The 12,220-nt window shown below is 47.3% G+C and overlaps 1 protein-coding gene across 1 annotated transcript in view; it reads right to left on the bottom strand.

Annotated features, from left to right (window-relative positions):
• The window catches only part of kcnq3 (potassium voltage-gated channel, KQT-like subfamily, member 3), a gene marked incomplete at both ends in the record, with an annotated part of 127,476 nt that extends 116,030 nt beyond the window's left edge, over positions 1–11,446 (bottom strand). The window contains one exon of the mRNA XM_079243281.1: positions 11,139–11,446. Within this exon, the coding sequence (XP_079099407.1) occupies positions 11,139–11,446 (308 nt within the window). The remainder of the gene's footprint in view (positions 1–11,138) is intronic.
• Positions 11,447–12,220: the final 774 nt, after the last annotated feature.

Raw genomic sequence — 12,220 nt, 5'->3', positions numbered from 1 at the left:
TCCAAAGTGTCCTAGGGCAAGACACTGAACCCCAAACTGCCCCCCGATGTGCCTATCGGGGTATGAGTGAGTTGAATGCGTGTGTGTGTGTGAATGGGAGAATGTGACAAGTAGTGTAAAGCGCTTTGAGTGATCTGTATGACTAGAAAAGCTCGATATGCTGCATCTCTATAGTCTGTAAGCTGACAAAGACAACACAAACAACATCAGACAAACTTTGGAGTCAAACTGAAACTATAACAAGTAGCTCTAAAAACAAGATAATTACTGAATCATTCTGCAAATGTCCCTCTTCCAGATGGAAAGCACATCACTGAAGTCTACTCTTCACCTTGATGTCCACCATCAAACAACTTCTGTTAATATAGTTGTCATTGGGTATGTTCATTCGTAAATAGATCACTTTTCAATTTAGTTCAGTCCCAACAACGCAGAAATGGAGCAATACCTCCAGAAACCACAGGGGCAGTGTTGAGTTGTATAACCGACACACAACCAGAGAACCAGAGAAGAAGAAAAACAGGAAGACGTATTATTCTTTTCTTCTTCGGGTGTTTTCGGACGGTTGTAAACTTTGTGGCAGCGAATCACAGCTGCAAATATCCATATTTTTATAGAACAGAAAGTCAGAAGTAACATCCAGGAAGTAAAAGTAGCTCAGTAATCAGAGGAACACGATTATGGTGAGGTCGTATTGTCTTAGCACCTAGTGGTCATCAGCGGTATTACACTTTAAGGCGATTGCTTATTAGCAGTTTTTGGCTCACACAAACAAAAAATTAAAACTAATGTCAACAATCATCCAAAATAAACTGAACAGTGCCACGAAGTCAGGTCTGCATTTTTCTGAATGATACAATCATACAACTAAATATCCAAATAAAGCTGCACTTCCTGTAATAACATTATTATTAATTTATCTATAAAGGTGACTAGATGAACACATGAAAAACTGTGAAAATTGTTTGTATCTGTGAAAGTCACAGATACAAACGAGAAGCTGCCTTTTAAACTTTCCAAAACCTACAAATTCAAGCTTTAATGTGTTAAATTTAATGTTTTCCATCACACAGCAGTGGGAGGAAAAAGCTATAAAATGCTAGTGCAGTCTGACTTTTATGAGAAGAAGTGATGAGTTTGTGACATACTGAAGCAAATGCAGTGAAACTATCAGATTTAAATGCAGTATCGCTCGTTTGGTATCACTGCAGTGTGTTTCCCTGAGAATATCAATAAAAGGAAGTATCAATGAGTCTTTGCAGGGCAAATTCTGTTAATGTATCCATGACGGAAATCAATTCTGCACACTTTCCATCCATCAGCCACAGATCATTTGAAGCTCCGCAGATTGAACTGATCAGACTGAATTAAACACTGAAAATGTCGACTTTAAAGGCTTCGGGAAGAAAAAGAAAACAGCTTTTTATCTGACAACGAAGCTCAAAAAACCCTCTTGAATTAGCTTAGCAAAGAAATTCTCATGGATGCACGCTGCTTCCTGTCTAACCGAAGCTTGATAAGCGCCGCGCTTTTAGCTGACGCGGCGCCGTGCACTGCCGCCAAATCGCCGTGTGGAATCTGCAGCCACTAATGAGAGCTCATCACCCTAATGAGCAACACACTGAGCTTTCAGCCTGACTCTCACTGCAGCCGTTTCATCCTGATCGCGCCGCCTCCTTTCATTCATCTGAGCAGAACAGCCAGAAAACACAGATCTGAGCGTTAGCCACAGAAAACAAGCAGCAGCGGACACCAGATCCCCTCAGGTGACTTTTTCAGGCCTTCGTAGGAAACACGATGAGCAAGAATCGGGATTAGGGTTTAATTTCCACATCTGGATTAAAAACAGGCCGGGAATAAAGCTAACTGACCTGCGATCAAGGGGCATGACGTGCTGCTTCGAAGTCAACATGTTTTCTAATAAAAAAAACTGTTTCATCAGAAGAAAACTTCAATTTAATCATTTCTGATAAAGCTTATAGTTAGCGCTGGTTAACGAACCGACAGCTAGTCCCATTTATGATCAATAGATACAGTTTCGTCCGTCTCCTCCGTCGGTTGCGCAAATAATTTGGTCCAATTTTCAAGGAGCTTAGCTTTCTGTCACTTGATGCAGAAAATGGACTGATACCACCAGAAATCGCAGGGGGCGGTGTTGAGTTGTAAAGTCGATACGCAACCCTCGAAAAGAACGAACCACAGAAGAAGAATAACAGGAAGGAGATTATAGAGAAAACATGAAATAAAAAGCACCAGAAGAAGTTGAGAACAGCAAAAAAAAAAAAAAAAAAAAAAAAAAAAATTCTTCTTCTGCTGTTTTGGATGGTTGTAAACAACTTTGTCGCTACCAACTGTCCAAAAACACCAGTAGAAGAAGTAAAGTTTACAACAGGTGTGAAAACCTGGATGTAAAACTGTCGACGTGGTTTAACCTCATATGGAACCTCAACGCTGCTTCTTCATGGTTAGTCTGGACTCAGGTCCAGTAACTGGTCTGGACTGTGGTCTGGTTACTGGTTACTGGTCTGGTGTTTGGTTTGGATTCTGGTCTGGACTCAGGTCTGGACTCATGTCCAGTAACTGGTCTGGTGATTAGTTTGGATGCTGGTGTAGATTCTGGTCTGGTAACTGGTCTAGACTCTGGTCTGGACTCTGGTCCGGTAACTGGTCCGGTGATTGTTTTGAATACTGGTCTGGACTCTGGTCTGGACTCTGAATGAGTGCTTTGTAGGCATCTTAGGTTCCAGCTTAGGTTGCCATGGTGACACGACCCTTTAAGGCAGGGATCCTCAGTCCTGGTCCTCGAGACCGAAGTCCTGCAGGTTTTCCAAGTGTCCCTGCTGCAACACACCTGATTCACATCAGTGTGTTTAGCAGACATGAGCAGAGCTGGTCTGCGTCTGAGAGAGGGTCACTTGGAAAACCTGTAGTCCGGCCCTCCAGGACCAGGACTGGTGTAGAACCTGTACTGCCCTCTGGAGGACGCGCTACCTCGCAACCAGGCCAGTGAAACAGGATGCCGGGCGTTTGAGGGCGGCGGATTTAAACTGAGACTTTAGACATGAACCAGCATCAGGAAGCTGAAACAACCCAGCTGCACCTGAAGGCAACATGCTGTAACGGTGACTCTGCTTCCTCGGTCGGACTCCTGACGTCAGCCACTGAAATGATGTTAGATGGAGCACGCTGCTGAACCCAGCAGGCCATCTGTCTTCATTTGTTTGTTTGTTTTTATTGTGGGCGGAGCCTCAGCAGGATCAATAGTGTCTGTGTGAGTCGGTAAATCTCCTTTGGATTTCTCCATCAGTCGGATCCGGTTTCCCACCGGTTCCAGGACAGAGCAGAGCGTCCTCAGCCTGCAGCTGCTGAGGGATGTGGAGGTTCTCCAACGAGACGCGATTCTCTGGATTCAGAATGGAAGCTGCTGGTTCAGCAGCGAAACCAGTAAGACGTCTTCCTGCTGGTTCAGCAGTGAAACCAGTAAGACGTCTTCCTGCTGGTTCAGCAGCTTCTGGGAGGATCAGGTGAGACGGAGAAGCATCAGGTTCTTCTTTCTGCTTCGCATCAGAGACGTTAGAGTGAAGCTCTGCTGAACCGGTATCTGACTGGAACATCGGTGAGGAGCGTTACTGTCTGCAGGCATCAGGGAGGAAGAGGTGCATTGTGGGAAACGGTCCAGCTGTCCGGCATGTCCGGGTGGTGCGATGAGGCCAAGGATCACCAGAGATCCGCCATGAAAACTGCTGATGTCAGACATCTCCTGTTTCCATCCCTCTCTCTCTCTCCATCCGTCTCTCTCTCTCTTTCTCTCTCCCTCTCTCTCTCTCTCCCTCTAAAGAAACAAACCAAGGTAGCCAACAGGAAGGATCAGCAAACTGGGGAAAGTCGTGGAGCAGGGCAACACCTGTTATTACCTGGTAAACCCTCTGACCCCAAGCTCACCTGAACCTCCCCTGACCCATCCCGATTGATCCACCCTTCCTCTGTCCACCCCTTCGTCCCTACCCTCTTCATCCTCCATATCATTAAACCATTAGTAGCTCACGTTACTCTTCTTTTCACCCCCCATGTTGGCTAATGTAGCTAACATGCTGAGATGGTAACCCCATCCTGAGTCGTCGCCATGGACTCCCAAGATGGTCCGACCTTAAGCCTTCGGCCTAAGTGTGGTTCTTGCTCGTAAAACTTCGACTTGTTTGATGGTTTTGAGCTCAAACTTAACCCTTTAATGCCAAGTGTGCTCAGTTTCTGAGAAACCATTTCTCAGAAACAAACATGCATGTTAGGTTAATTGGTTTGGTTTATTGATGACTTATCACATGTAAGTGGCTTTGGATGAAAGAATCTGCCAAATGACGGTGGAATATTTAATCTCTTTGGTAAAAACGTTGCTCAAACCTCAGTTCTATACAAGTTCTTTCTTGTCTTCTGCCCCCTGGTGGACACCTGTTTAACTGCAACCATTCCAACATTTCACTGGTTATTTATATTTTGTTAAAAAATCTAAACAACAACTTCAGATGGAAAAAACAAATCTGCTCATTATTTCTTGGATTTAGGGACATGACTTGGACTTGCTTTAGAACAGGCATGTCCCGCTCCGGTCCTGGAGGGCCACAACCCTGCAGGTTTTCCATGTATCCCTGCTCCAACACACCTGACTCAGACTAATCAGTCACTGTACAGAACTTTGCTGTTGGATCCATTTAATGGAAGCCAGGTGTGTTGGAGCAGGGATACGTGGAAAACTGGCAGGACAGCAGCCCTCCAGGACCGACTTTGAGCCCCCTGCTTTAAAAGTTTCCACTTCCACGGGAGTTATGTTGGTTTTAAACTTGGTTACAGAGACTGGGCTTGATCCTGGACTGGTTCTCGGACCTGAAGTCACTTTAGAGTTTGGTCTGATCTGATGCTTCTGTTTCCTTTTCCAAAGAAATTGAGTCAAATCCATATTCCATACTACGTCAAACTGGAAAAGAAAGCACGGGTTATATATCAGTCTGACTACAGACCACAACACCAGGAGACTGGGTTCACACGTTAGCAACCAGTAACAGCTGCACCACTCTTCTGGTAAACTGGGGACGTTGTGAAGCCTCCTCAGGGAACGTTGCAGCTTCCTGGACTCCACCGAGGCGAAGTCACCCAGCTGATAGTAAAAATCCCCGAGGAGGAAAAGAACTGTCGACTTAAATTCAATTATCTGCGTTCTCGGCGTTATCGGCCTGACAGGAGGGGAGCTGACTGAATGAATCCCACCTGTGGCGTTTCTGACGCTGAGGAAATGTTTTCCTTTAACAGAAAGTTACGATACGTAACTTCCTACGTTGTTTTGGGTTAAAAACAACCTTCCGCCTTCGATTTCTGCTCTTTCATCTTCCCTACACATGTATCACGTTGCGGTGTTGCCCGTGCATCGCCACCTGTGGCTGAAGTGTGTGAGTAATTCTTCCCGCTGGCAGCACCAAACACTGAAGTGCCCTTGAGCAAGATGACATGGTGACCAGTAAATACACACATGTGTTAGAGAAGCAGGGAAGAGCAGTGTTAGACTGATTTTACTGCTAATTTGACGCCTTTCTGCAGGATTTGTGTTTGTTTTGCGTGACGTCGGGTCCGGTGTGATCTGAAGCGAAGTGGACTTCTTGGTCGCTGTAGACCAGGTTATGTGGGGAATGGGTTTTAATGTTGGGAAATGTTTTATATGTGTTGTTTTGGGCTGTTTTAAGAATAAAAATTCATCCAGGATACTTTTCATTCAAGCAAGGATGTTAGGAAAATTGGTTTTCATTGGGATCAGAAGGAGCCGGATCAAAGTGTCGCGGGACGCCAGAACCAGGAATCACTTAGTTAAATGTTTGTGAATCCCTTTCTCCCAGCTAGTTGGGATCCTTCTGTGTTAGCTTGTGAAAAAAAAGCTCGTAGGGATGACCTCGTAACTTTTACGGACAAAACTCCCTCACTGACTTCCAGTAAAACTACATATTTTAATTAGTCTGATTATTTTAATTATTCAGCTTTTTATTTAGAAGAAAAGTTGTTATATTTGACATTAAAAGGAATGTGACAGAAGGAAACCAATTTTTAAGAATTTACCTAAAATGAAGAGTTAAGTGTGCAGTTCCAGTTTCCAGCAAGTTAAGAAGTTTTAAGATTTGCATATGTTATCTTACTGAACTGAAAAAAAATTGAGCCATGACCTTCCAATCAACGTGCGTACCATTGGCGTACCGTAGGCATACTGTTGGTGGACCATTTACATATTGTTGGCGTACCATCAACATATCGTTGACATATTGTTGGCATACCGTCGGCTTGTTGTTGGCATAATGTTGGCGTACAGTTGGCGTACAGTTGGCATACTGTTGGTGTACAGTTGGCGTACTGTTGGCGTACAGTTGGCGTACTGTTGGCATAATGTTGGCGTACAGTTGGTGTACAGTTGGCATATTGTTGGCGTACAGTTGGCGTACTGTTGGCGTACTGTTGGCATACTGTTGGTGTACAGTTGGCATACTGTTGGCGTACTGTTGGCATACTGTTGGCGTACTGTTGGCATACTGTTGGTGTACAGTTGGCGTACTGTTGGCGTACAGTTGGTGTACAGTTGGCATATTGTTGGCGTACAGTTGGCATACTGTTGGCGTACAGTTGGCGTACTGTTGGCATACTGTTGGTGTACAGTTGGCGTACTGTTGGCGTACTGTTGGCATACTGTTGGCGTACTGTTGGCGTACTGTTGGCATACTGTTGGTGTACAGTTGGCATATTGTTGGCGTACAGTTGGCGTACTGTTGGCATACAGTTGGCGTACTGTTGGCATACTGTTGGTGTACAGTTGGCGTACTGTTGGCGTACAGTTGGCGTACTGTTGGCATACTGTTGGCGTACAGTTGGTGTACTGTTGGCATATTGTTGGCGTACAGTTGGCGTACTGTTGGCGTACTGTTGGCGTACAGTTGGCATACTGTTGGCATACTGTTGGCGTACAGTAGGCGTACAGTTGGCATATTGTTGGCGTACTGTTGGCGTACAGTTGGCATACTGTTGGCGTACAGTAGGCGTACAGTTGGCATATTGTTGGCGTACAGTTGGTGTACAGATGGCGTACCGTAGGCATACTGTTGGTGGACCATTTACATATTGTTGGCGTACCATCAACATATCGTTGACATATTGTTGGCATACCGTCGGCTTGTTGTTGGCATAATGTTGGCGTACAGTTGGCATACTGCTGGCATACTGTTGGTGTACAGTTGGCGTACTGTTGGCGTACAGTTGGCGTACTGTTGGCATACTGTTGGTGTACAGTTGGCGTACTGTTGGCATACTGTTGGCGTACAGTTGGCATATTGTTGGCGTACAGTTGGCGTACTGTTGGCGTACAGTTGGCGTACTGTTGGCATACTGTTGGTGTACAGTTGGCGTTCTGTTGGCGTACAGCTGGCGTACTGTTGGCGTACAGTTGGCGTACTGTTGGCGTACAGTTGGCGTACTGTTGGCATACTGTTGGTGTACAGTTGGCGTACTGTTGGCGTACAGTTGGCATATTGTTGGCGTACTGTTGGCATACTGTTGGCGTACAGTTGGCGTACTGTTGGCATACTGTTGGCGTACTGTTGGTGTACAGTTGGCATATTGTTGGCGTACAGTTGGCGTACTGTTGGCGTACTGTTGGCGTACTGTTGGTGTACTGTTGGCGTACTGTTGGCGTACAGTTGGCGTACAGTTGGCATATTGTTGGCATACAGTTGGTGTACAGTTGGCGTACCGTAGGCATACTGTTGGTGGACCATTTACATATTGTTGGCGTACCATCAACATATCGTTGACATATTGTTGGCATACCGTCGGCTTGTTGTTGGCATAATGTTGGCGTACAGTTGGCGTACTGTTGGCATACTGTTGGCGTACAGTTGGCGTACTGTTGGCGTACAGTTGGCGTACTGTTGGCATACTGTTGGCGTACAGTTGGCATATTGTTGGCGTACAGTTGGCGTACAGTTGGCATAACGTTGGCATAATGTTGGCGTACTGTTGGCGTACTGTTGGCGTACAGTTGGCATATTGTTGGCGTACAGTTGGTGTACAGTTGGTGTACAGTTGGCGTACAGTTGGCATATTGTTGGCGTACAGTTGGTGTACAGTTGGCGTACAGTTGGCAAACAGTTGGCATATTGTTGGCGTACAGTTGGTGTACAGTTGGCGTACAGTTGGCAAACAGTTGGCATATTGTTGGCGTACAGTTGGCGTACAGTTGGCATATTGTTGGCATAATGTTGGCATAATGTTGGCATACAGTTGGTGTACAGTTGGCATAATGTTGGCATATTGTTGGTGTACAGTTGGCATATTGTTGGCGTACAGTTGGTGTACAGTTGGCGTACAGTTGGCAAACAGTTGGCATATTGTTGGCGTACAGTTGGCGTACAGTTGGCATATTGTTGGCATAATGTTGGCATAATGTTGGCATAATGTTGGCATACAGTTGGTGTACAGTTGGCATAATGTTGGCATATTGTTGGTGTACAGTTGGCATAATGTTGGCATAATGTTGGCATACAGTTGGTGTACAGTTGGCATAATGTTGGCATACAGTTGGTGTACAGTTGGCATAATGTTGGCATACAGTTGGTGTACAGTTGGCATAATGTTGGCATATTGTTGGTGTACAGTTGGCATAATGTTGGCATACTGTTGGCGTACTGTTGGCATACTGTTGGTGTACAGTTGGCGTACTGTTGGCGTACAGTTGGCGTACTGTTGGCATACTGTTGGCGTACTGTTGGCATACTGTTGGTGTACAGTTGGCGTACTGTTGGCGTACTGTTGGCATACTTTTGGTGTACAGTTGGCGTACTGTTGGCGTACTGTTGGTGTACAGTTGGCATATTGTTGGCGTACAGTTGGCGTACTGTTGGCGTACAGTTGGCGTACTGTTGGCATACTGTTGGTGTACAGTTGGCGTACTGTTGGCATACTGTTGGCGTACTGTTGGCATACTGTTGGTGTACAGTTGGCGTACTGTTGGCGTACAGTTGCCGTACTGTTGGCGTACTGTTGGTGTACAGTTGGCATATTGTTGGCGTACAGTTGGCGTACTGTTGGCGTACTGTTGGCATACTGTTGGCGTACAGTTGGTGTACAGTTGGCATAATGTTGGCATACAGTTGGTGTACAGTTGGCATAATGTTGGCATACAGTTGGTGTACAGTTGGCATAATGTTGGCATATTGTTGGCATAATGTTGGGGTACCATCAGTGTACCGTTCCACCATCAGTTCTTGCGGTCTCTTCTAGGTCTCTGCTTTCGGAGAAAATTTATTTTTTAGCATATTTAGTTCATTCGTAATGCTGGAATTAACACCTTTATGTGAGAATATACCGTCTCTCTGAATGTAAACCAAGATAATTTTTTAGTTTAACACACACCATGACGGGGATTCTTCACTGAAGATGACGCTGGACGTTGTGTGATATCAGCTGACAGAAGAACTGCTCTCCCTCACCAGCAGCGCATATGGAGCGGCCATATTGGGAGTTACATGTGTTGTGTTGCAGAGAAAACACGCAACACTCTCCATGAGTCAGGCTCCGACCATGGAGGGGTGTTTTCCTCCACAAGTGTCAGGAGAAAAGAGTTTTGTTGCCCTGAGCTGAGTCTCTCAGGCTGGACTTCCAACAATCCACAAGAGATGCAGAAGGAGAACACAGAGCAGAAGTTAAAAACCAGCAAACCTGACTGGTTCGTCTGGTTTCTTCACAGACCTGAGGGGAAGGATGACTGGAGGGTCTGCAGAGCTGCGAAAAGCAGCACTCTGTAACTCTACGTGATGATTTCTGACAGCCGCCGACAGATTTCACAGCCCCTGAACGAAGTTACGCAACCAGCTCAGCGAGAGGAGCTGGAAATTCCCAGCTCCTCTCGTTGTTTTCCTTCTCCAGACAGATGCTTCTTCCGGTCAACAGAAAGCAGCAGAAAGTGGTCTTCATCAACAGACCTCCAGCTTTCTGGAGGTCTAGAACCAGTTTTTTGGGCATTTTCTGCATTTTTAGTCCAATTTTCTCTGTTCAGACACTGAGAAAAGACTCCTTACTAACTGTAGCTCAGTTTCCACGACAGTTTCTCATAAAAAAGAAACATTTTCTCAAATTTTGACTAAGTACAGTTGTGATTTTCAGGTGTTTGGTGCCTGAAATCCTGTCCCACGAGACTCCCCTTTGGAGGAGGACGGAGATACGAAACATTTTGCATTTGGAGCAGATATTTCTGTTTCACTACTGCTATTGCTGCTTCGCCCGTCAGAAGACAAAAGAGTCACCCAGAAGCTTCTTTACTTGACGAGAACTGGTCATGTGACCTCCTACGTCTCCATGGAAACGTGGTTGTTAAGAGGCAGCTCTTAAGGAAGGGAAAAAGGGAGGAAAGGCAGAAGAAGTAGACTGAAGATCAGTGGAAACAGGTCCGAGTGGAGGGATGGATCCTACACAGAACCTGGACTGAAGCAGCGTGGAATCATCTGGACCGAGAACAGAACCAAAAAAAAATGTAGAAACTACCAAGTAAGCGGTTTGGCAAGTCAGGACGATGGAGAACTATCCCTGTGGACTAGCCTGAGTCCGGTCCATGAGTGCGACAATCCTGCTTCCCAACACACCTGAATCCAGCGGATTTGGATCCACAGAGGCTAACAAGACCTTCATGTGAGTCTGTGGGTTGGAGAAGAGCCGCGGGACGGAAGCTGTCATGGACCAGACTCAGAAACAGCAGCTTCAACCAGCAGACATCCTCTCACGTCCACCAGAACTTTCCAGCTTTAAACCCAAACAGTCCAGAAAGAATTGGAAGTTTTGGGACTAAAATGCTTCAAAAAGCTAAAAAATCCTCCCTGAATGGTTTTCTGGTCTTTCAAAACTCCACCTGATCAGCGCGTGCACGAGCAGCAGCTCTCCAGCAACACTTATGTAACTTTGGTGGGTTTAAGTGGTTTAAAAGTTTTACAAGCACCTGAACACACACACACACACACACACACACAGACCGAACCGGGCTGAGAAGTTGCGTAACCACGCACACATCAGCACCGCTGCAGCCTCCACGCACCCCCCACCGCGCACGTGCCGCGTGCGGTACTCACACGAAGGCGTGGTAGAGCAGCGCCCAGCCTCTCGGCCTCTCCAGCGCGTCGTAGATCAGGTTCTGGATCCTCCTCTTGCGGATGTTATTCCTCTTCACGGGCCGGGTGTAGTTCAGGGGGGTCTTGGCCAGCAGTCCGATTCCCATTCCCTGAGTAGCCCGCCTGAAGTCCTCCCGGCCCGGACCCACCAGCAGCAGGGTCCCATCCTTCTCCGCCCCGCCTTGCTCCAGTAGGTCCCCGGGGGGGGCGCCGGGAGTCTTCTTCTGCTCCTCCGAGCCGCTAGCGACGGTCCTGGAGCGGAGCCCCATGGTCAGTGCTGGATGGCCGGTGTGGGCAGCATGCCACGCGGCTGGTCCGCGCGCCGCATCTCTTCAGCCGCGGGTCATGTAAGGATGTGGCCCCCGGCGCGAAGGGAGGTGCTCAGCAGGCTGCCTGCAAAACAAGGAGGAGGAGGAGGAGGAAGGAGCGTTACATCTCACTTTGCTCCACCATCGGCATGCGCGCGCGCGCGCGGCGGAACAACAAGCGTGCGTAAAAACGAGACGCAAAAAACACGCCCTGCTGGGAACACGGCGCGTGGGGGCCCACGGCGCGTGGGGGGGGGTCACCACAAAGTCGGATAAACTCCCCACAGCGCGGCGCGTCCACGTTTAGCGGGATTTACAGCGGCGTGCGCGCGGAGACGCACGTGACGCTTCTGCGCGTCAATTAGTCAATTAAGGAAAAACAACTGTTCACTTTCCCACCATCCTCTCCCTCCCTGAACACACACACACACACACACACACACACACACAGCAAGCAGAGACAAAGAGCGAGCAGCATCCTCACACACGCGCGCGCGCATAAACAGAAAATAAAGAGACATCTATTGGAGGAAACAAGATCTCTACCAGCCGTGCATGGCGCGTGTGTCCGGGGCTCCCAGCCGCCATCCACCTGCAGAGGAAGGAGCAGGAGGAGGAGGAGGATGAGGAGCAGCAGAAGGAGGAGCAGAGATGCTGCGTGAAGGAGGTCGATCCTGAAACTGAAGAGGAGGAGAAGCAGCGCGCGGAGAGAAAGAGGATCTCAGCGGCAACGCA

The sequence above is a fragment of the Telmatherina bonti genome (genome assembly GCF_933228915.1).
Source record: "Telmatherina bonti genome assembly, chromosome: 7".
NCBI lineage: Eukaryota > Metazoa > Chordata > Actinopteri > Atheriniformes > Telmatherinidae > Telmatherina > Telmatherina bonti.
This window is presented reverse-complemented; position numbering and strand designations above follow the sequence as displayed.